This window comes from Equus quagga, chromosome 3 (genome assembly GCF_021613505.1).
Source record: "Equus quagga isolate Etosha38 chromosome 3, UCLA_HA_Equagga_1.0, whole genome shotgun sequence".
NCBI lineage: Eukaryota > Metazoa > Chordata > Mammalia > Perissodactyla > Equidae > Equus > Equus quagga.
Window position 1 is genome coordinate 37,157,625 of NC_060269.1, and position 26,583 is coordinate 37,184,207.

General features: G+C 35.2%; 1 protein-coding gene across 1 annotated transcript in view; it reads right to left on the reverse strand.

Moving 5' to 3' along the window:
* The window catches only part of IQCM (IQ motif containing M), a 343,964-nt gene that overhangs the window by 222,286 nt on the left and 95,095 nt on the right, over positions 1-26,583 (reverse strand). Inside the window, exons 6-8 of the mRNA XM_046657520.1 lie at positions 15,018-15,128; positions 11,407-11,420; positions 1,202-1,260 (exon numbers count right to left, since the gene is read on the reverse strand). Of these exons, the coding sequence (XP_046513476.1) occupies positions 1,202-1,260; positions 11,407-11,420; positions 15,018-15,128 (184 nt within the window). The remainder of the gene's footprint in view (positions 1-1,201; positions 1,261-11,406; positions 11,421-15,017; positions 15,129-26,583) is intronic.

Here is a 26,583-nt window from a genome sequence, read left to right on the forward strand (position 1 = left end):
CAAAATAAGCACATGCCATTACTAAATTTATTATGAGATTAGCTCTCAGATAATATCCAATCTTGGATATCGGCCTAAGATTCACCACATAGTGCAATTCCACAATATTTGAACCTTAGAATTTTGAAATTCAGATTTTTTGTAATTTTAGGAAATTGATATAGCACATATGATGCATTATGTAACATTCAAGCAGGGTCAGGAGCAGTGTCCTATCATCAAACACATTAATAGTAATTAGCTAATATAATTAATGTTAATATGTATGCAAAACAAATGTTCATATAAAATGGGAAAGTAAAGACTATGAATAATCATAATCACGTATCACTTCAGGTCAGACTTTGACACTAAGAGTTTTGGCACCACTTTAGGGCATCAACTTTCAGTTTCTGGAGCTTTCTGAATCTTGGAATTGTGAATGAGGGATTATGGACCTTGAGAAACTGAGAGGAGGAATGAAGAAGGATGTCAGGTAAGAAAAGGTATTCTGAATAATACATTTAAATAAACCTGTATTTACTTGGGGGGGTTAGATTTCCAAACCAGTTGCTTCTGTCAAACTTAAACCTCCAAAGTTTATCTTTTCACTATTTTTATCTATACGGCCTAGCACAGTGCTTTGCACCTAGTCAGTACTAAAATATTATGTGGTGAATTAATGAATGACTGTATTCCCAATGAACAGGAAAACAGTGAGAAACCTGTCCTTTTCAAAAACCTCACTGTGAACTTTTCACTATCCCTTTTTTCTATCTCACTCTCCAATCTATCTCACAAAATCAACAGTTTTTCACAAAAGTTTGTCCACAGATTTGGTACATAAAATAGCAAAGCAATCTTAAGAATCCCGCCTAGAGTCATTAAAAGGCAGGCCCTACCACAGCGAATTGTAGTGCACAGTTTCTAATAAACAAACAGCTGAAACATGCAGTATTGTTTACAGTGCTTTTCCTAGCTACTACAAAGTAAACTTCAGCCACATCTACTGAATGATCATTAATATACTCAAAAGAATATATATTTTTTCTTCTTGTTTTCATCAAATTACATGGAAACACTAAAAAGGATACATTAAAAACCTGAGCTTTCAACAACCTACACTTATTTAAACCTGAATATTTATGTCAGTAATTGCATTGATAAAACCAAAACCAAGCACATTAATTTATACTTTTCTTTTATCATATAAAAGACTGACCCGGGTTGTGGCTTTGGTTCTGGCTTGACAGGTGATTGTTCTTTTTTCAAAAGGGATTTCTAGAATAAGAGAAAGAAGAGTTGATATTAGTAGGAAAACAACTTCATCGTCTGTAAAATTTTAATTCCATTGACAACCTGCTAAATGATCAAAGGGCAAAAGAACCATTTTATTATTATAAATATTATAAACCTAAATACTGCTATAAATTTGTAAGTATACTCAAAGGAGTATGATCGCTGAACCTCCTCCAGCATCTTTTGGCACCAGAAATACAATTCCTATTAATCACTTCAGTGAGCAAACATCCATACAAATTTATTACAGATGAGAATTTATTTATTTACTTACTTATTTGTCCTCTGTCCTATAAAACAGATTTAAATTAGCTTACAAAAAATACAGTACATATGAAAAAGGAAAATGAATAAGAAAATCAGGCTAAAGGGAAAATTTGAGTGGAAAAATGTCAAGTGGGCCAGCCCGGTGGCACAGTGGTTAGGTGCACACGTTCCACTTTGGCAGCCTGGGGTCCACCAGTTCAGATCCCGGGTGTGGACATGACACCACTCATCAAGCCATGCTGTGGCAGGCATCCCACATATAAAGTAGAGGAAGATGGGCACGGACATTAGCTCAGGGCCAGTCTTCCTCAGCAAAGGGAGGAGGATTGGCAGCAGTTAGCTCGAGGCTGATCTTCATCAAAAAAAAAAAGAAAGAAAGAAAAATTTCAAGTATTTTCTGATATTGCTTGATGTGTGACAGAGATTTGGCTCTTAAATTCCTAGCTATCAGTGTTATGGACTGAATTGTGTTTCCCCAAAATTCACACGTTAAAGCCCTAATCCCCAATGTGACTGTATTTGGAGAGAAGGCATTTCAGGAAGTAATTAAGGTTAAACAAGGTCATAAGAGTGAGGCCCTGATCCAATAAGACTGGTGGCCTTGGAAGAAGAAGAGACACCAGGGCACGCATGCACAGAGAAAAGGCCATGTGAGCACACAGCAAGAAGCGGCCATCTATAAGCCAAAGAGAGGAGAAACCAACTCTGTTGGCACCTTGATCTTGGACTTACAGCCTCCGGAGCTGTGAGAAAACAGATTTCTATTTGTGCAAGTCACCCAGTCTGTAGTATTTTGTTATGGCGGGTCTGGAAAACTAACATAGAAAGTAACAAAGAGAACTCAGTATTTCTAACTTTCATAATGTCTATAAGAGAAGCAAACATTTTCTGTAAAAGATTGCTTCCACGAGTCCTTCAGAAGAAGCCTGGTACAATGTAGTGAGCAGCTTCAACAGCATCTCTTCAACAATTACACCAGAGTGTTTAACATGAACTTTCCTTACACAGTTCTTGAATACTGGTCAATGGTAGAAAGCACAACTTGGGAAGATAATTCTACAAGACCTCAGAATAACTGGCCCATTGCCTCTCTGGTCACTTGGCAAGATCCAAAGTTTAAATTGATACCTAGAGACATGAGCAAACCATATATCCATAACCAAGACACTCTGTCACTGACTTCTTGTAGGGTCTGAAGGAGAAGACAATATCAACAATCCAAAATCTATTAACCTTTTACTCATTTACCAAGATTACCTCCAATTCTTCTTATTTGAGATTATCTCTTCAAAAGCTACTTTGTACAAAATAATTGTCATGGCAGATTACAAACTAGATATGCAATCCATCAATGTCTCTAAGTATTAGTTGAAGGAAAATGCTCATTTTAGTCTTGCTTTTTAAGTTTCAAATACGTATTTAACAATTATTTGACAACTGAAGCCAAAGAAGTTTGTTATATAAAATCCCAGGATATATAAAAGATCAACGTAAAGAGGAAATGTGAAAAAAGCTGTGTTTGTACTGCAAAAATATACAGTATTAAGACAGAGTAATCCCTTTAAATATTGTAAACAAATCACAAATCTCTCCTTTAGAGTTAAACTTCATTCTGTCATACTGCTGTGTCAGATGCAGCTGTAATATATACATGTAACTTGTAACATATACAAGTTAACATATACTTGTATATGTCAATTTGTATTTCATGCCATTCATTTCTTAAGATCAAAGATTAACTTTTCTTCTACAGTTACATTAGAATGCGACAATAACCTTGAGAATTACTTATCATCTCTCAAGTATTTGCTACTTTTAGAATTCCTTGTTCACGTTTTCTTTGTCAAAGTAAACAATCATTCTCAAGGATAATACTGTAATTTTAAAAATTTATGTGCAACATGTAGGTGATAATAAAACATGAAGCAGAACCTATATGTTAAATGTGTCTCTCACAATGTTCCATGACACATATTCATGGCTACAAAAATTAATTTTTAACCCATGTATTCCATGGTTTTCCACAAAACAATGTGCTTGGCGTGGAACACACCATCCTTATATGATACTACTGTTTACATTTGCCAGTTTAATTTTTTTTTAACTGGTTCCTTCTTGCCAGACTAACTGAATTGGCATGTTGTCCATGATGAAGGATGTCAAATGTGGAGGCCGCTAAGTTAAACAGTCTCAGACAAGCATTCTTGAGGATTTTCCTTACTAAGATGTTCTCTGATTTTTTCCAGGTACTCTCTGGCAACTTTATTGCATTCACAACCTCCCTTTGTGACTCTTTCTTCCTAGCTAACATAATTAGAACCTGGGCTTTTTTGGTTTCCTTTTTTGCATAGTCAATAGCAGTCCTTTTTTTTTTTAGGAGTCCCGTTTTATTTTGCCAATGTCTTAGTTTTCTACATACTTATCTATTCAAATCTCAAGTCCACTCTGTCTTGATGTTTCAACTCCATTCTCTCTCAAAATCTTTCTTTCCTTTTTCCACAGCTGCCACCTGCTTCTTTCAACTTCTTGAAGCTCCTAGTCTCTCCATGACAAGGCATTTGGAGTGACACATTCTAAATACGTGGCTGAAGATGTACATCATTTATTAAACATTTGTGTCAAATTTTTTAACAACCTGTGTGGATTTATTCCAAACCACTCTCAGACACCTTTGCCCCATGTATTTTCTCAAATCCCAGTTAACTGGTACCAAACTTACTTCCAATAATTTATACAATATTATTACATCTTAAGTTTCATTTTAGAAGCAGCTGTCTAACCCATCAATTCTCCTCTTCATTCCAATCTTATGTGGAACTTTTTTTTTCCTTTTGACAATGCTGCTAATTTCTCTCAGTCTAATGATTAAATTCTTGCATTGATTAACCACAGATAAAATACAGAAGAAAGCCTTTCATTTTGCACCTTAATGTTAGACATATTTCTGTATTCTACTACTAGTGTGAAACTCAGGAATATGTTTGCTATAAAAAAGTAACCTGTAATTGTCATATTACACTCCCAATCTATAATTGACATAGTACCTTCAAACCTGATTAAACAGTCTTTTCTAAGTAGCAAGGAATTTTCATAGTTTTAAACAGCTTTGTGACCCTACCAGAAGCATATATAAACACACCATTAAAGGTAAAATGAAAGGTTTGTTTAAAAATAGGTAACTGTGAAGACAAACACATAATATCATATATGTATAAAATTACAAATTACACGTTAAAGCATGTGATATAAACTGAAAAGCTTTTTCTGCCAAGCTTGAATATTAACACTTGTGTTTCCCCAGCAGGTCAGTCATGTCGCTAGCACCTTCTGTGAAATAGCAGTGAGCTGCATTCCTTATACTGCTACTGCTTCTTGTACAAGAAATGGTTTAAACAGAAAAATGTCAATAACTTGCACACGTGCAGAACCAGAAGGCACCAAACACATCATTCTGGGATCTTTCACAAGTCAGCATCTTTGCATTATTGAACTTTGGAGCTTCTAAGAACAAACACAAACCACAGGAGGGTTTTCAAGCCACAGAACCACCTTCTGGAACTTGTAATAGGCCTAGGAAACCCACAGTTTCTCAAAATCTACTCATGGAGACAGAGAAGCCTCCAATTTGGAAGGTGTTCTTAAGTGTAGTATTTTCTTTAAATTTCTTAAGAGAAGTGGAGGGATCCCAAAGGTAATGCTGGTCAGTCTGTAAAAGCCATAGCCTCAAAAAGCCATTCAACTGTCAGATTAGGGGACACTGAAGAAGGTGACCCAGCAAAACATAGGTTGTTCATTTACCAGTCACTAGACAAAGTTTCTTTAACCTCCAAGGGAAATCAAAGCTATAGGAATTTACTCTTTTATATGTAGGAATTTAAGCATAGCATTAGAGGCAATAAAAAGACTAAAGAGAAGGAGTGAACCAGATAGAGAAGTTTACATCCCAATATAAGTCCCTCTGAGGATTGAAACCTATTCACAAATGATATAATAGTGGTGCTGTGTTCAGGAATATGTTCATAGCAACAAATCACAGCACAAAAATAAATTCTAAAAACAAACAAAAAAAGATATACTTAATGCATGGCTGAGCTGATGGAAAAGGATAATGGAATTCCTTTCTGGTCAAAAACAACAAGAAATGTTGACTTTACTGTTGTATGAGTTCTGAAGCCTTTCCCTTGCGGATTGCGTGGCAATTCCTGATGACCTGGAGCCTGGGTTTTAATAAGCTCTATGCCCTGCGGTTGGGAGACAAACACTGAAACCCAGAGCATGAAGGAATGTCAGAGTTGAGAAAACCCCTCATGAAACCTGAGCACTGGAAGGGCAATACCCTTAGAGTAAAACTAGGATTTAAAAACTTCCCTGAAGAGAGAAAGAAAGAGAGAAAGAGAAAGAGATACAGTGAGACTACATGTCTGTCATGACCTTGGCTCTGGATAGAGAGGGAAAAAAATTCCCCCCCCGACAGGAATTTTGATGACAAGATATCATTCACATGGATTTGGGGCCTCAATTCATACCATCTAAAATGTCCCACAAGCCCTGCTACAACAGAAAGGTCAAAACTTTGGAATAAAGTGGTCCCAGGTTTGACAGTGCTCTAACGCACCTGGTAAAAGCAAATGTCAATCATTTTTAGAAGAATTCAGGTTAAACTGAGGCTTCAATGAATTATCACAATAAAATACCAACAAAAATTAGCTCATAATCAAAAAAGTCATTAAAGATGAGAAAACAAGCAATCAGGGAATGAGAAGACATAACAAGCTACATTTTCAGAACCTCAATGACTGCCAATACTCTAATTAAGATGTACAGAATATTAAACAAGAATGAGCTTCCATATCTATATGTTTAGAGAAATATATTAAAGGAACCAAAAATTATCAAAATTGACCAAGCTGATTTGGAAAATAAGACCAAGCTGATTTGGAAAATAACAACTAGACATTCTAAAAATGAAAAACATAACTACTTAAATTGGGAACTCAAAGAATAGCAAAAGAAAAGAATAGACACACAAATTAAAAAGAACCAATGATCTAAAAGATAAATCAGGAGAAAAAACAAGACCCAGGATACAGCAACAAGAGACAGACATGACAAATATGAAAAAGAGGAAAAAGGACAAAGAATGACAATTGAACGGAAGACTCAATATATGTCTAAGCAGAGTTTTATAGAGTTTTAGTTAGAGTTTATATATAACGAATAGAAGAGAGACAGTATTTGAAGAGATAATGGCAGAGATTTTGTTTTAGAATGCTGAAAGACACTGTTTTTCATATTTAGGGAGCCCAACAAAAATCAAGCAGAATAAATAAAAACAAAACCACATTTATACATCTCATAATAAAACAGCAGAACAACAACAAAAAAAGAAGTCCTTAGAAGCAGATAGATAAAGATAGATTACTTACAAAGGAAAGACAACTGGTTACAACTAATTTTTTCAGCAGCAACACTGGTAGCCAGAAAACAAGAATGATAATTTCAAAATGCCGGGAAGGTATAGTTGAGAAGGAAGAAAAGGAAATACACTGTAAGTTGAAGTCTTTTGCCAACTGACCTTTACTAAAGGTACTTCTAAAGGATATAGTTCAAGAAGGAAAATCATCCTATAGGTCTGTGATGCTAGACTGAATGGAATTAAGGATTGTACAACTCTTTCTTGGTCAATATAGAAAACATAATAATTACAGCAAGATTTATGCAACATCCTTAAACCATTTTTTTATTTTTCCTCTTTCTAATGAAATTATTATGGCTATGTTTTTCACTGCTTTGAGAACTTGGATCTCCTTTGTGTTTCTTTTAGAGGAAATATCAGCCTGTTATTCATCTATTCAGCAAATATTTTCTTAACCTCAAATACTTTATGACAGGTATTATTCTAGGCACTAGGGCTGCATTGGTGATCTAAGACATCCTCAGCTTCGTGGAGCCTACATCTTAGTGAAGAAGACCAGGAACAAATCAATAAAGAGGTACATAACATACCACCAGATTGGGATACATTGTGTGATGAAACATAAAAGCAGTGATGCTGTTTCAGGTGGAGTTCAGGGAAAGACTCTCACAAGAGGTAGCATCTATCAGCAATACGTAATCACATCCACCTCATTCTGAAATTGGGAATCACATATAGATATTCCAAAATTAATTCCTGGAGATCTTGCACCAAGAATCAAGAACAATGAACATATGATCATGATATTTTCCTTATACAACTAGGAACATACGTGCCTGTGCGCATGTTTTCGTGTGTGTATATATGTATGTGTCTGTCCTTATCTCCTTACCTTCCCCATCTACCTTCATCTATTACTATTACTATTACCACTACCACTACTATTACTACTATTACTCTTACTACTACTACTACTACTACTACTACTATTACTGCTACCACTATTACAACTACTATTACTTACTATCACTGTTACTATTATAGGTCTATGATTCCTTATCTGAGACTCAGAAATCCAAAAGGCTTTGAAAACCAACAATTTTTTCATAACACATATGGAAGAGAACTTAACTCACCTGACCTTTGGTGACAAAACCTGACCTGAACCAATGAACAAAAGGCCTATATAGTGGCCTCTATCTTCCACTCAACAAAGATATCCATAAGCTTTACTGAAAAATAGTAACACATTTTGATTACAGGTTTCATTGAAGATTCACTTATCTTCTTAACTTTCTAATGTTCAAAATTTTCTGAGTTCCTAAATATATCTGGCCCCAAGAGTTTTGAATAAAGGATTATGGCTCTTACAACTACTACAAGCCACAACTATGACTACGGTTGCTGCATGTAGTACAAAACTTTGCCTTTGAGTAGCTCTTTACTTGTTATTCTAAATCATTTTATCATCTCATTAGCCTAAAGGTATATAACTGAAGATAAAACTTTGTACCTAATCCACCTATTGTTTAATGAATACACTTGACTTTTTAACATTTTTTTCTAATCATTTGAAAAGCAAATTACAGCAACTCTAAGTCAATGCAATATTAACAGCCACAGTAATATTCAAAGCCTGTGGCCATCACCCTGAATACCAGCACTTTGTACGTCTATTGGCACTTTCTATATCTACTTATCATTTCTATTGAAATTTTCATTCATATTCAACATCCATGTCTGGTGCATTTTGTTTGATGAAAACAAGCTAATTAGTGCTGAACCTTCTCTAGTTCATAAATTTATTCCTAAGAACATTAAAAGGAAGTCAAGTGAGACATGTTCAGTAACAGATGTTTGCCTTTTTTTGGCTGCCTTTTTACAGTTTGTTCTCTTTCATTACTTTTTAAGAAATTTAGTTAATGTTCCCTTTACTAGAGAACAAGCAGCGTACCCTACTTCCCTGTGGGGGGTGGGAGTGAGGGGGAATTCCCCAGGGCAGGCACAGTCTGTTCATTCCCATAACCTAATATCTGCTCAGAAGCTCTCTACATTCCACTTTCATTCTTGCATCCAGGTTTGGGTAACGATCATTTAGTAACAAGCCAGTTTATCTCAAAAAGAATACATATTTCGACTGGAGACTGTCGAACTAGAACAACTGTGGACACTATTATCATGTAGATGGGCCTAGTAACTTCACATATCTTCCCCACTTGAGGTTATCTCAGAATAAAGGGTCAATATGATTGAGAATTTGGTTTGACTCTTTTGGCTTCTACAGTAAAGAAAGCTTCCAAAAGTAAAAATCCAATAATCTTTTATAATAAAAGAAATGAGAATAGATTAAGATTTCTCCATAAAATGAAAATTGATCCAAAAATACAAATTTAAAATTATTTATTTACCTAACCCTCCACTTTTGAAGTGTTTAGTGTGGGTTGGGAACGTGATGTGGTTTAAATGGTGGTACATTGGCAAATCTAAGCAACATTACAAGCCAAATCTTGCATTCACCAACAGTGCTTTCTTTTAAAACTCTGTGAGAATAGTTGAATGTAAGTCTTGACGGATTCACTGTGTCTATATGTCTTTAACTATCTCTTGCACGGAATACCTCCTTATTTCTCCCAATAAGTATCTAAATTAGAACAACAGAAGGAATTTTTATCCAGAAGGAAATATTCAATAAAATAAAATAAGTGATGGTTATAAAAATACACTTCAGGCCCAGATAACACTGCAGCAAAGCCACATAACTATTAAAATGGGGGTTTTTAACTGCAGCGATGTAAATGTAAAATATATATGTATCTATATATATCAGAGTAAATAGCTACGTAATTCTATCACAAATATTCAAAATTTTAATATTTCATAAGAAAAGAAATATGCATTTCAAAATTAAAATGTGAAGGTTGAGGATAATGTATATCAGGCATCACTACTCCTTGTAGTAAAACCAAAACATATAAACAAAATGTAGATAAGAGTAAACAGATGGAATGCTGTTCAAAATGTCAAAGTCACAGTCACTTAGCTGTTAACTCAGGGTCTAAATTAATCCCAAGCCTACCACAGGATTTTCAAAAAGTAACCTGATTTCTACATAAAATGACAAAAAGATTTTAGGGAATCATTTGAGTAAATGGAAAATTTAAATTTAGTAGTTTTGATGACTTGCACTAATTCTTAGAAATATCAGGAAATCAAATCAGATGACCTTTTTTTTATCCAGTGTAGCCCACTAGGAGAGAAAATCATGAGTATGAAAATAGCTACAATACTTCCTCAAACGTTTTGGAGGAGGGAAGGAAAAGAGCAGAAAGAAGAAAGTGTGACATGGGAGAAATAAATGGGAAAAGATGTTTGACATATTAAAAGGTAATTTATTGTTTTTTATTATGTCATAAAATCCTTCAAGTGAATGGCCATAGTCTTCTGACAGTCAAATTTGATTAAGAATTACAAAAAGATATCTAAATTTCCAAGTTAAAAGAAGAGTATCTCCTTGGATTCCCACAATTCTCTTTTACCAACATAGCTCAAGAAAATTCTCCAGAAAAAAAGTGATAAGAAATTTCATGTTAAGATCTAGTTAATCCATTCTATGGTCAATATGATTAAGCTTGTGCGAAGAATAACGGGATATTTGAAATTTCTTGTTTTCATTTCTAAAAAAATCTACAAAACTAATGAATTTTTGGTTTTGTTTATGAGATAAAGCTATAAGAAAGCTAAAAAATATAGCCAGTGACTCTTGTTTTCTCCTCTTGTATGTAGGATGTATTCTCTTAGGGAAGGGGAGCAAGGGGGAAGAGGAAGGAAGACAAATGTCCAGAGGACTGAACCATAGTTTCTTCTCTGAAACACGAAACAATTTATAATGGAACCAATTATTAATTTTTATATTTTGTATTATTTTTTGTATTTTATATTTTGTCTTTGTATTGTTAAGAAGACAAAGTGAATGCCTTCCTTTGAGATAATGGGGCTTTGCTTTTCTCTTCAGTTTCATTTCTTGCCTCTTTCCCTCTTGAATGCTGCACTTCTGCCACCCTGAACTTCCTTCAATGTCTGAAATGCACCCCGGTGTCCCACCTTGGACAACGGCAACCGTTCTCTCCGCTCTACTCCACTATCCCCGAACCCTGTCACCACTCCAACATGCATGCACCCACACGTGCTTGGGCACTCCCTTGCTTTTGCTTCATCCTCATTTTAGACTGGCACCAAATGGCAGAGTTTCTCTGAGGGAAAGCACTGCAACACAGTAAATGAACCACTCACTGAGGAGAGTTTTGCCTTACTGACAACGAACAAATAAAAGATATTTCACGCTCTCCTGTATTTCTAAATATTAGCTGGAAATTAACTACTTATACAAATTTCTGTCAGTATTTGTTTTTATCCTAACTATTTTTAAGAGCACTATTGATAAATACATTAATTTTTGCATCTCAGAATTTTGATAAAGACCAAGGCTGTTTTCCACCTACAGTCCTCCAGGCTGTGGGTTTCAAGATTGCTTCATATATTATCATAAAGGTAGCAAACCTTTTAAAGAAGAATTATGAAATGAAATTGTGGCAATAAAGTTGGAGATAGTGGTCCTTCCTATATTATTGCAATATAATATTATGTTTTTATGTTATACAAGGGATTATATTTAGAGATGCTCACTTACCTAGATAAATACTATCTTTCAAGATAATTAAGGCTATAAATATCTCAGTACTTCAGAGACCATAAAAGGTAGCATGAGTAACTTTTTCTTTAGGGTGTAGTTTCTTTAACTTCATATAAGGAAGTTTTAGGGGGCCATATGCTATTGCTTAAAATAATTGGAAATTCTAATACAGTAAGACTGCAGTTGCAGAAATGAAGCATTAAAACTAAAGACACACAGCATTATTGAATTATTATTTAATTAGAACTGAAACATATAAGGATACAAAATACTTTAAAAAGAAAACCAAAAATTCAGACTTAAAAGAGACAGTGTTCTTTTAGCCTAAAGAAAGCATATCCACAATGACTTTCTTATTTGAGAAAATTAAAATTTTGATAAGAGTAGCTAAGCTGTAGAGAGTGTTTTGAAAGCAGAATGGATGATATTTTTCTCTCCTCCCACAAAATCAAAGACAGGATTTTCTGTGCCTTGTCTCTGCTCCTCTTTTAACAATGCAGACTTCTACATTCTCAGTTTTCCCAGTTACTTTTTGTCTTCTGGACTGATTGAACAAACTCACATCAAGATTACTTACCACTTCACACCCATTAGGATGGCTATTACCAAGAAAATAGAAAATACAACAAATGTTGATGAGGATGTGGAAAAATTGGAACACTTAGGTATTGCTAGTGGAAATGTAAAATGGTGCAGCCACTGTGGGAAATGATATGATGATTCCTGAAAATGTTAAACATAAGAATACAATATGGTCCAGCAATTGCACTTCTGGGTATATACCCCAAAGAAGTGAAAGCAGGGACTCAATATTTGTACACTGATGTTCACAGTGGCATTATTCACTATATCCAAAAGATGGAAGCAATTCAAGCGTCCATCAACAGATGAACGTATAAACAAAATATAGTATGTATATATATACAATAGAATATTATTCAGCTTTTTAAAAAGCAAATTTTGACACATGCTACAACATGGATGAACCTTGAAGACATTATGCTAAGTGAGATAAACCAGTCACAAAAGGACAAATCAAAATCATAGAGATAGAAAGTACAAAGTTGGTCGCCAGGGGGTGGGGAGGGAAGAATGGGGAAATAGTGTTTAATGGGTACAGAGTTTCAGTTTGGAAAGATGAAAAAGTTCTGGAGATGGATGGTAGTGATGGTTCCATAGCAATGTGGATGTACTTAATGCCACCAAACTGCACACCTAAAAATGGTTTAAAATAGTAAATTTTATGTTGTGTATATTTTCCCACAACAAAAACTAGGGGAAAAAAAGATTACTTACAACTTGGTGTTTGATCCCTTCTAACACTGTAATTATTTTAAAGGATAAACTAAAATGGAATCCAGTGAAAGACGTGAAAGAAGCCATTTAGACTTTCGATCATGAAAACTGAACATGCAGTGAGCCACAGGAAAGAAATTTGAAGGTTTGAATCTTCCCTCCTCTTATCTATTAACACCCCCCCGACCATATAGTAGGTTTGCAAAGGTGAGATTCAAGCCTCTAACTGGACTGATGTAAAAGGCCTGTTAATGCTCACCCTGTCTCCACTCCAGTCTACTTCAAGCTCTACAGGTGCACATACACAAAGTACCATCTATTATGTCAAAGCCACAGTTAGTAGCCTTCTGCACTCCTAATTTCCCACTCAGCAATGAATAAACACTCTCAGTCTTGCATTCAAAGCTCTCTAGAATCAAGTCTATTCTTGCCAGATGTATTCCCCAGAGAAATATATTTAAATGTACTTCTTCACACAGCTAAGAGCAGTCCCTAAATTGTTAGCGTAAAACAGGGTAGAGCTGGAAGGCTTGGAACCAGTAGCTCATTTTTTCACCTTTACTAGAAGATAATAAAAATAGCCTTCTATGGGTATTATTTTTGTTAAGGACATGTATGCATTAGAAATATAAATCTCGTTAGCTGGAGACAACTGTCTATACTATGATTAATTAATATGTTCTAAAAGTAGTGGATTACAAAGCCTGTTACAATTTCAGGAAACATAATATTCATATAATTTCCTTGTCTAAAACAGGGTTGCAATGACTTAGTTTTAGTAAATTTACTCACAAAGAATTTAGCAACATAAGTTAAATGTGACATAATTCACAAGTTTTGGTTCACAGGAAAATATAAAAACTCAATATTTGTTTTTTTAAAATGACAGATAAAAGGACTATTCAATAGATAGGAAAAATAATTTTTGAACATATTTCCACTGTCTAATGGTATTATAAACTGAATTTTGTCTTCCCAAAATTCATATGTTGAGATTTTAACCCCTAATGTGACTATAGTTGAAGATAGGACCTTTAAAGAGGTAATTAGTGTAAATGAGGTCATAAGGGCAGGACCCTAATTCAATATGACTAGTGTCTTTATAAGAAAACAGAGAGACACCAGGGAAACACACACAGGAAAGGCCATGTGAGGAGAGAGCAAGAAGAAAGCCATCTGCAAGCCAAGGAGAGAGAGGCCTCAGGAGAAACCAGCCCTGCTGGCAGCTTGATCTTGGACTTCTAACCTCCAGGACTGTGAGCAATAAATTTCTGTTGTTTAAGCACCCAGTCTGTGCTATTTTGTTAGAGCAGCCCAAGCACACTAATACAAAGGGAAAGTCAAGAAGAAAAACAATTAGTAATATGAAAAGACAGAGAAAAGATGAGACAGACATATTTACACACAGAACAGAACATATAAGAGATGTAAGAAACCCAGACATATATACAATGTGAAACTCAATTTTACAAAATAGCATTTTGCAATTTTTTAAGAAGTTGTTGTTAAAGACGTCAGAATCACATGAGTTTCTTCTACTATTTACATAGAGACATCTCAGGACTTGCCCTGATGAAAAGAAAAGCCCTGATTCCATTTTTAGGTCAGAGATTCCCAGTTTAGAGAGCCCTCATTCAGAAAACCATTAATGTGTGGTTGTGAAATTGCCCTTGGACTTTTCAGTCCTCTCATTGTCACACCTGTAACAGATGTCTTCATTCTCCATCGGCCTCCATTATATTGTCTTGATAGTCTAGGTACCATTAGAAAATAATTGCTCTCACATTTGGGGCAAACCATTGTGATGATCAGTTTGGCTATTAGTGCTCTTCAAATAAAAATTAACACGCATATTTTGGAGTTAAGGTGCTCAGCAAGATTTACATAAAATATGATAACAGAACTAAAGGATTGCATCAGAAAAAAAAGATAAATTTCAATGGAGAATCATTTTAGAAATGAGATAGGTTCATCATAAAATCACACATGTTATATCAAAATCAATCCAATAATTTGCCAGAAAAATGGTAATTCAAACTTGGTGTCCAGTTTTGCAAATACTTACAGAACAGTAATCCCGAAACACTGTAGATGATCCAGAGACAACAGGCAAACTGGAGTCACCAGGCAAACGAGACGACTTTGTTGACATAATTCCTCTCCAATCATAGAAGGTTTTGTCTGTTAGAAGTATCAATGTAGGTTAAAACAATATTTATCCAGGCAAAGCACACCCTGATCATACTGCTTAGTGTTACAAAGAGGAAAGTAAATCACCTTTATGGCCCACTATTCTGTATTAAAATTGTATCTTGTAATCTAATCAGAGAGAGATGAAGAAGTGATAGAATTGCACAGAGAGAGGCTTCAGTTAATTGGCTCCCTCATACAGTAAAGCTCTCGTGTTTTTATTGCATACAGTGTGCCCATCAGAAAATTAATAGGTTCATTCTTTTGACTCTCTTCTCTTCAAGAACATTGACTTCTCTTTTTAAAGGAAGCATAAAGCAAAATCATATTTGTGAATAGCACTTCCAAAAATGAAAGGAAAACTTCTCTCCTTGTCACATAATTACTTTAAAAGAAAGTTCAGAATTATTATGAAGGCATATGTTCTGAAATTGTGAAGTAAATAAAATTATTAAAAGTGTTTAAGGTAAAAAGGCTGAAAGAGCAAAAGGCTAGCCAGCATATGCCCACATATTTCTTCTGTCTCATGGCAGTTGTTATGTGAGATTTCTGAAGAAAACTTATTTTTTAATGATGACGGGGAGATTTAAGATTTATTTGTAGGTTTCTCAGAAGTATTAATAATTTAAAAAAGAGAAAAATTCAGTTAAATCTTGCTATCCAAATGAATCAAACTATTTTCACATTTCCTTCTTTCTAATACTATTCATATACATATATTCCTTCCTGAAACTGAACTGAGTCATCCATGGATCAGTTAATTTCAGAAAAATTTAGAAAAAACTCAGAAGTAATAAATTCTCTCATTTCATTGCTTCAATTTATTTACAGGATTCTAAGATAAGTGTCCTTTAAGGAAGCAAAGTAGCAACATAAAATAATAAAAAAATGTGATGTTATCTCAGATACATCCGAATCAATACACATACACACATCCTACTTCATTTTAATTTTATATGGATTTCTTCCATGTCAGTCCAAAAAGTCTCTACCCTGTATCAAAAAGGCAAAATCTCTAGAACAGGCAACAAAATAAATCATATATTTCAATCACAACTCAAAATGAATAAATGAAATTCTTTAATGGAAGCAAATGCCAATAATGGGGAGATTATAGAGAACTTGAAAATATTAGTATCTGAGAAGAGGATAGCAAAAGAAAGGCCATACATGTTATACTTTAATTGGGGGCTTTTTAAAAACCCAATGGGATATAAAAGGATAGCATGAGTTATTAGAGATGTATAAGCCCCACATTTCTTTCTTTTATTTTTAAGATTTTATTTTTTCCTTTTTCTCCACAAAGCCCCCCGGTACATAGCTGTATATTCTTCATTGTGGGTCCTTCTAGTTGTGACACGTGGGACGCTGCCTCAGCATGGTTTGATGAGCAGTGCCATGTCCGCCCCCAGGATTCAAACCAACGAAACACTGGGCCGCCAGCAGCGGAGCGCATGAACTTAACCACTCGGCCACGGGGCCTGCCCCAAGCCCCACATTTCTAATGGAGCTTTTTTGGCTAATCTGAAGTATTCCTCAACTCACTAGCACTATCCCTGGCCCACCCACTTCCCTTAATGATTTCTACAGAAGGTGTTCTCACATATTTCAAATAATTGGGCTTCTCCTTCCAACCTCCTTCTTAAATTTGCAAACTCTTTCAAGGTAAGGACAATATCTTACCTGGAATTGCTCTGTGCTTCTGGTTCATGAGCAATGTGATTAAGGTAGCTATGTAAACACTGGTGAACAAGAATTAGCCTCATGAGGTTAAATCTCACAGGCAAAAGGGAATCTTTCTGACCACTGAAGAGCCCAATCCAAAATGAAACTAAATGCCATATAACTTATTTTTCCAAGACAGTTCAGAACATTTCAAATATTTTATCTTGTTTACCCACAAAACAGACTCATGTAGTCAAGAAAGGCGTGCATTATTTTCTCCAGCACATAGGTATCACACTAGAAAATATAGCTATAACTTTTCCACTTCAGGAAGCAGTAAAGCCTCCACTAAAATCCTCAAGGTAATCATTCACACACTGATGTATGCTAATGACTCCTCCTCAGAAGCCAGGTGCAGAAGGTGACATGCAACAAATTCCCATTTATTCCACAAAGTCAGTCGAAAGTTATAAGCTGATAGTTTGAAGACCAAAGTCATATATCAGACTAAATCTCCACACACTCTTCACGGAGCCAACAATCTTCACAGATAATGCCGCAGAGAAATGAAAATTCTGATTTCTAGGGGTGTGTGTATTGTGTGTGTGTGAGGGAGAGAGAGAGCGCAAGAGTAGGCTGTCTATTGATAGGTGAAAAAATAAGAAATCTTCTCAGTAACTCCATTTTATCAGCCAGCAGGATAGAATAGCATACTTTGAGATTAAACAAATCTGGGGAAGATGCAGTATCAAGATTTGGAAAGAAACCAAAATGGGCCCATCAGGTTAACAAGGAGTTATTAGCTAAATAGAAACTGACTTTGAACACAGAAAAATCTGCTAAATAACTACCCATACTGATGTCTTCCTGCCTTTGCATTTCCTCAATACTTAGACTGTTTTTGAAAAATATTATTATACCACAAGTCGATGTTATTTTCTTTTCTTCTGCATATCTTATTTCCCTATCTAGACTTAAAAGTCTTTCACTTGCTTTGTATTTCCCATAAAACTGAATATAATACCGTGCCCCAAGCATATGTTCAATGTATGCTCCGGCACTGATTTGGCATCCATTGAAAGGCCAATCAGTAAAAGTGTTAAGAGTGAAAGGCCCCATATAATGCAAGTGACATAAATATCTGAAGGAAAGGAAAAGCCTTAAAAACAAGTTTTTAAAATTCTACTCTTTTCCAGGATCAAATAATGTTTCACTAGACCATCTTCCCTCATGTTTCAGCATCATCTTGATGTTTATAATGGTAATAGTTTTTAAATGCATTTCAGTTGCGGGTGGCTTTTTATTTTATTTCCCATTTTTATTCAAATTTATGTAGTTAACAATGAGCCAATTATTTATGCAGGTGAGAGATATTTCTAAAATCTAATAAGCATAGCTATTTTAGAAACTTAAATTACTCAGATGACTCACAGAAAACTGCTAAGATGGTATACTACGGTGGTAATGCCAGGAGAATGAGGAAAGAAAGCGGGGGGGGGGGGGGGGGGGGGGGGGAGGAAAAATTCCTAGCTAGTTAAAATATTCACCACTTCTGTAATCTTTGTAGTGACAAACATTTCCTACATATGGCAAGTGGATAGATTTGTCAAAGTCACTATCAGCAAAGACCCACAGACAATAGAAGTTCAAACTTTTCAAATACACTGTTTCAGTCAACCAAGAAACCAAACGTTTGCAAGAAACAGTCTATGCAACAGCCTCCAACAGAGCCGAAGAAGTCCAAATTAAAGTGTGATGTATCTTTATGAAGATGTGTTAGAGCCCAAGACACACCACTGGGTTTAGTGGTCCTGTGTCCCCAGAGCCTCTTTTATGCTAAGTTTGTTCTGTTTCCCTTTTATCAATTCCCTTGTATCAATTAATTCTTTGAGTTAATTGCACATGCAGTTTTAATCTGTAGGTAATTACAAACAATTAATAGTTAGGAGACAGAATTAGCAGTTCTTAGTTTGATTATCTATATAATTAAAAGGGGTGGCAAACTAGAGTTGACAAATAGCATCTTAATCACTTGAATAATCAAACCCCAGAAGCTTGCTTGGGCAGCTGAATTCCATCTGTTACATTAGTTCAAATTTTAGAATCAATGATTGAAATGTCCATTTACATCAATTCATATTGTTAATTTATAGTCAAAAATGAACACTATGTATTCAAAAATTACTTAAACTATTTACCTTCTTGTGTTTGTTTATAATGAGCTGTTTCTAAAAAGATTCAATAAAAATGAAGATTCAACAGACTAACTTATATATATCTATTGAATACCAACTAATATTCATGGCTGCCAAATCTTATGTTACAAAACGTCTAAGAAATACAGATAACTCCTTTTGTACTAGGTTTTATTTAACATTTTGTTTAAGTGTATGCTGAGAGACAGCAAATAAGACACACTTGTAAGCCTTTTTCTGGTTATCTGATGGGACCAGTTGTTTGTGGATACAGAGCAAATACTAACAAGCAGGATAAGCTAAAGGTGAGTTAGAAAAATATATGAGAACTTCATTCTGATTAGGATACGATACAACACAGAACAGTGGCATCACTGGTGCATGCTATCTTTCTGAAGAGCCAGGTATTTGAACGTTTGGCAGATACTTCCAAGGCAATAGTGAATAAAAAGTGTTCAAAAACAATCATGATTCCTGGTTCAGTATGGCTTCTAACCTTCAGCTGCGAGGTAGCCTCTTTTACAGCCTCACTAAAATACTGTAATGGATAAAGGGAAAGATGAAAATCTCAAGGTCACAAAAAATTAAGTTTAACCATTCACCAATTTGCAGATGAGAGAAAAATTTCTTTAATTAGGATGATGCAAGTGAATTGAAGAAAGCAATTAGTGACCATTATATAAAAATAAAACCCCTAGTCCATCTGAAAGATATTAGAAAGAGCCTTCATAGTTCCCAAGAAAAAAAAAATGAAGAAAGAAGAACAAAAAAACATCTCCCTACAATGTGGATGCTACTTTTGAAGGACCACTTCCCTCTCCATACTCTCATCTATCGAAATCCACTTGAACACAACAACTTCAAGAAAACAACTAGGAAAGGAAGTAATCCTCACTGTAGCACCAGAATTTGACACAATCCTACTGTAAGGCAAGAGCCCTGTGCAGAGGGTGAGACTGGCAGGTCTTGGTAACAATGCATAATGGAGATTGTAATTTTCTCTCTATCTGTAATCATTTGTTTTGCATAGATCTATTTTTCCTTATTCAGGGTTGAGTAAACATATTGGGGCCTACATTAATCATGGCAATAATTGTTGAAGATCTAGATTGCTAAATACTTTACATACATTACCTGTTCTAATCTGCACAATAACCCTATGAGATGGATGCTGAGTTTAGCCCCAGTTTAACAGAAGAGAAAATAAATTAATTCACTTGCCCAAGTTTAGACAGTAAGTGGTAAGTGGTCGTGTGAACCCAGGTCATTCTGAATTTTAAGCCCCTGTGACAGTGACACAAGGGGAAAGGTCCCTATGGTAGACTGAAAAATGGCCCCAAAGATACTCACATCTTAATCCCTGGAACCTGTAAATGTTAGTTTATATGGCAAAAGGGACTTGGCAGATATGATTACAATAAGAATCTTGAGAGAGGGAGATTATCCTGGCAGTCTCTACATGTACTCACAAGTGTCCTTACAGGAGGGAGATTTGACTACAGAAGAGGAGAAGGAAATGTGATGACAGAACCAAGAGCTTGCAGTGATTTGAGAAAGAGGTCATGAGCCAAGGAATGCCAGCAACTTTCAGAAGCTAGAACAGGCAATGAAACAGATTCCTCCCTATAGAGTCTCAAGAAGCAATCAGTTCTGCGGACATCTTGATTGTGTCCAGTGAAACTGATTTCGGATTTCTGACCTCTAGAAGTCTAAGAGAATAAATATGTGTGGGTTTAAGCTGCCAAGTTTGTGGTACATTGTTAGAGCACCCATGGGAGACTAATGCAGTCTGCAATTCTGAAAATCTAGCGAAAGAGTTTAAGTCTAAAAATATTCTACTAGACCCTGAAGAAAATTTTGGAAATGTGTTGGCATTCTCACTATATTAGAACATGCCAAGTCTTTAAAATAGAGGCCAAAAACAATAAGAAAATAAAGTAAGACTTTAAAAAATAATAATATTTGTAAGGTAAATAAAAATGCAAATGAGTGTTTTTAAAAGGCAAGAAATACAAGGAAACCAACAACATAACGGCAGAATTAAAATGTACTTCAGAGTTACTAGGGGTGTAAGAGACAGTGCAGAATACCAAACGACTGGATTTGGCAAGCTCCTAGAATGCAGAAGAAAAGAATCCAAAGATGAAAATTATGAGAGAGAAGATTATAGATTAAAGAGGACAAAAAATAAATGCCCATCAAAGGAATCATACACATTACTGGAGACGAAGCCAGAATAATCAGACATGAAGAAAACATCCACTTTTGAATAACAATTTCCTGAGAGGAAAAAAACAAGTGAATCTTCTGAGTATTAGGGCTCACTGCATTTTAGGAAAAATTAATTAAAAGAGATTTGTATACAAATATACAAAAAAATGTATATTCTGTAAAATTACAAGAATAAAGAAAATTTAAAGTACAAGAATAAAGAAAAATTCACATATATTTATAAAGAAAAAAAATCTCAAAGGTGTAAAACAGATTTTTCTCAGATTTCTTCTGTGAAACAACAAAAGAACCAATAAATAATAGAACACCACCAACAGAATTTCTAGTCAGAAGCAAAGCCGTGAAACAAAATTTTATAACCAAATTGTCTTCAATGTATAAAGGCCTGGAAAAAAAATCATTCTCAAGTATACTAATGTACTAAAAATCTATTCAAAAAAGTCATATGTTGTCTAAATACATAAACAAGAAAACACTTATGTGAAGACCAAGACATGACTCAAAATTAAGGACAGAAGAACTTAGAAATCATGGTATAAGAGTACCAGCAATTTTTCCCGTAACCAGTGTACTCAATTCTGGTAGGATCACATGTAGTCATGTAGATTCTATAGTTCCGATGTAAAGCTTGGTCCTGCTAGGGTTTACCTCAGTTTCTTTTCTGCTTATTCTACTTTCCCAGGAACCAAACAATTTGTTTCCTAGGGTATAACTTGAAGTCAGGCACAGTTCAAACGAAATGCGCTTTTAAATGGAATCTTGTTCTATGATTATCAAAAACAATAACCAACAACCAATGTTGTTATGTCATGCATTTACAATGGCGAAACATTCAGAACATATACCCAGAGACCCAGTAAACAAGACAAGCATAACAAAGAACAATATAATGGCTATACTCATTTTCACGGAACTTAAATAATGACTTTTCTCCTTTTTGGAAACTCAAATTGAATCACCTGAATCATGACATCACCCCTCCTGTAACACCTTCCAAGTGTTCCCATGGGGCTCTGCAGTTTAAGGAAAAAACATATCTGGAAAATAGACTATAGGAAACACACCAGAATTTGACAATGAGTATCTCTAGGTGTTGGAATACCAAAGAATGTTTTTTGGGTTTTTTCGTGACAGTGTTCTGTATTTTCCAAATTTTCTGCAATTCATTATAACTAATTGCAATTTTAGAGAAAACACATTTAAAATAAGGCTATATAACTTTAGGTAAAAATTACGTTAAAAAATATGAACAAAAGCAAAGTCCGGAGAAAGCATCACAGAACTTTAGAAACGTTCACCTATAGGGAGGCATTAGATTGACACTAAATTTTACTCCTTTTATTCTAATGAGAACATTTTGTGTTTATAAAGGAGAAAATACAATTTGTTTAAAGTTTTTTAACAAACATGCATACAAAAATAAATATTCCCTTTAAACTTGCCCTCAATGACCACCACACTTTTTTTTGGCAGTGGGGGGAGGGGCGGGAGACAACATCTTTCAAGAGTCCAAACTGATATTCCCCTCCCAGGAAGTAACAGAGACAGTCTGCTGTGTCGTAGCAGATTTGCAAAACTTTGATTTCAGTCTTAGAAAGTACAGACTGTTGATTAAAGAAAGCAAGAGCCCAGATACCAGGTCTGTCACAGATTTACTCCAGCAATGCAGGGGCAGCTATCAGAACACGTGATCTGAAAATAACGTCTTAACGACAGCTCACCTGTCATCTTTGCCAAGAAGCACTCTGACAAATACAGCTCAACTCCAGGAGGGCAAGGACAATGTCCAGTGTACTATTTTATCCTCCACACAACCACAATGCCTGGTATGGATTATGTGCTAATAGTTTTGAACAAAAGAATGTTAAAGTGAACTGGATGATGTTTGTTTTATACGTGACAGTGACGTCATTGGTTTCTAGGCAAAACAAGACTGAGGTTCTGGGGAAAAGTGGATATTGGGTAATAATTCAACGGGAGTGTTCTTAGTGGACTCCCCCGCAAAAGGAAGCAACAATTAACTAGTCTTTTGTTTGTCACACATAATTCTAAAATATTTTTAAAAGTTAACTCTTCCAGGTTTATTATATATTGATGTTTCGACCATATGGATCTCACCTATTTTAGTCAAGGTTTTGGTGCTTGCACTCATACATACTTGGTGAAAACAAAAATTTGAAAAGACTTATGAGAAAGCAATTTGCCAGGAGGAGAATTCTTTTAAATATTTTTGATGTAATATCAATTTCTAGGAATCTTTCATAAGGAAATAACATGAAATATGCCGAGTCAATAACAAAGATGTTATTGCAGCATTATTTATAATAATTGTGCAGAAAAGAGTTAACAGCAAATTTGAGACTGCTATTCTTAGAAAGACATGCTGACAAGGTTGACCCTTAGCTGGCATCTGAAAACTTGGCAGGTAAACAGTTCCCTACACTGATGTAAAACTTTCTCTAAAAGGTAAGAGTATCTCACTATACCTAGACTATTTATACAAACAATATGGTTTATGCTGAACACCTGCTTTCCCTCTGGAATTCTGGAATGTTGATACATGCTAAGCAGAGGGTGCCTATGTGACCATTCCCTGATAAAAAGTTTGGATACTGGGCCTCTAATGAGCATCCCCAATATACAATACCTCAAACACATCATGACTCATTGCTGGAGGAATTAAGTGCATCCACTTAAGTGACTCCACTGGACGAGGACTCTTGGAAGCTTGATGCTGGTTTCCTCTGGACTTCACTCCCTGTGCCTTTTTCCTTTGCTGATTTTGCTTTATATCATTTCACTATAGTAAACCTTAGCTGTGAATGTGACTATATACTGAGTTCCATGAGTCATCCTAGCAAATCCCCGAACCTGGGGGTTGTCTTTGGAGCCCCCAACACAATAATAAAATTGGAAATAACATAAATGCCCAGTAATGAGATACTGGTTAAGTAAATTATAGTACATCCATGCATTGGATTATTTTTCAACAACAAAAATTATACTTATGAAGTTTGTTTTGTTTTGTTTTGTTTTTGAGGAAGATTAGCCCTGAGCTAACTGCTACCAATCCTCCTCTTTTTGCTGAGGAAGACTGGCCCTGAGCTAACATCCATGCCCGTCTTCCTCTACTTTATATGTGGGACACCTACCACAGCATGGCTTGCCAAGTAGTGCCATGTCTGCACCCAGGATCCAAACTGGCGAAACCCGGGCCGCCGAGAAGCAGAACATGTCAACTTAACCGCTGTGCCACTGGGCTGGCCCCTACTTATGAAGTTTTTTACATTATACTATAGAAAACTGAAAATATTATATACTTTTATTCTTTTAATTATGAGCAAAAAAAATCCATAAACAAAAGGACTAAACAAAAACATATCAAAATGCTGAAAGTGATGTCTTCCTGTCTGATCGAATTTTTATCTGTATTCCATTCTTTTCTTTTGTTCTGAATGGGCTGAACGTGGAGTTCATGAAGCCTAAGTACCACACTCACAAACAGCCAGCGTTTGAGGAAAGCTATTCTAATGGCTTTTACCTCATACTAGTTGTCATAGGACCTAACCCATGGTTTATTTGTGAAACTAGACTTGCTGCCTGAGCTTTAGGGGACTGGATTAGAAAACAGTAGCCCATGAGCCTGAAAAAAGCTCATATGAGCTGGACTTGAGGGAATAAGAACATGGAACATGTTTGGCTCAAACTCAGACCAGTTTGGTCTCTACACCACAAGGAAACAATCTGGCACAATCAAATCTTATATTTTAACAGTTTAAATGCTAAATGATTGAACAGTAGCAGGTTATGTTAGCTGAGAAGGTTAAGCAAAGAGTTCTCCACTTCTCTCTAAAGCAGGCTGACAATCCCAGTATTGGGAAATCTGGAACCTGGAATGACTGTGTGGTTGAGGGAATGACTTTCCAAGATGCCTTCACATATATGCTCCATCACTAAAGGAAATATGTGCTTGCCACTCTCTTTCAGTTATAAGGAGTCTGACCTGAATATTTGGATTTCCAGAAGTTCTATAACAGAGATATATTTGCTTTGTAATGTGAAACAAAGGAAATATGTGCTTGCCACTCTCAGTTATAAGGAGTCTGACCTGAATATTTGGATTTCCAGAAGTTCTATAACAGAGATATATTTGCTTTGTAATGTGAAACAATGATTAAGCTTTAGAAAACAAAAACTATCTACAAAATGTTTAGTCACAAATCTTCGGTATTTTATTTATTCACAGGTTAGTATGAGCTAGAATTATTGTGCAAATTCCGGAATGAGCTGGCCTTTTTAGAAAACATAAACAAGAATCTAATCCCCTAAGAAAAATTGTTAATTTTCAGTTATTTCCATCTGCCTTTGATGATTGGCCTGTCAGAAGATTGAAGTTCATTAATGTATCATTATGTTTAGTAAGAGCTCATTAAAGCAATACATTCAAGGGAGGAAAAAAGATTCTGGTGACAAAAGCCAAAGGATAATTATGGAACAGAATTTGAGCCCTGCTTTTGTCTGTATGTTTATTCCAAATGTTTCACTCTATTCTTTTCCACTATCCTAGTCACACCTAGGAGAGAGCTAGCTTTGACACCTTACAACATATAGACCATATACGATTGGTGGGAACTTAAGTAAATTGCAGGCAGAGTATTGTAGAGAATTAAATTAAAAATTCATGTAAGTACAAAGAGATTCACAAAACCCAAGTCTATTTGCTACAACAAATATCACACATAAATATAACAAACAAGATTAGTGAAATAAGCTAACAGTGAGTACTTTCATTATTATGATTAACATTTACAACTATTGGGTTTAAAGATTAGCCAATTTCTACCTGGCCTTTTCAGTCCTTTCAAACATCATCAGAAAGAAAGCAAAGATGAAACATAAATCAATGGTTCTACTTGTTATAAATACAAGTAAAAGTCTAAGTTCTGAGTGGATGATGAAAATTCTGGATATTAATATGTTAAATATCATCTATGGAGCTCCGTAGCCATGTGGATCCTGTTCCCATTATCACTAATAAATGAAAATTGACGGTACTAATAAAATATTTCACAGATGCTCTGTCTTCTTCCTCCTACACACCAACAGATCAAATTCAACAAAATTTGGTTCTTGTGAGAAACATAATATGTATTATTTTAGCAGCAACTTCAAAAATAATTGAAGACAAAATTAAATTCATTTCTTAATTTATCTTACTGGTTTTACTAACTACTATGTCCATATACGAATCTTTCTTCTGGTTAAAGTGCTTTACTTGCCTTAAGCTCAAAGAGCATTGAAGTCTATCTCCATTCATTTGCCTATGCTGTGCTCTCCACCTACGATGGTTAATT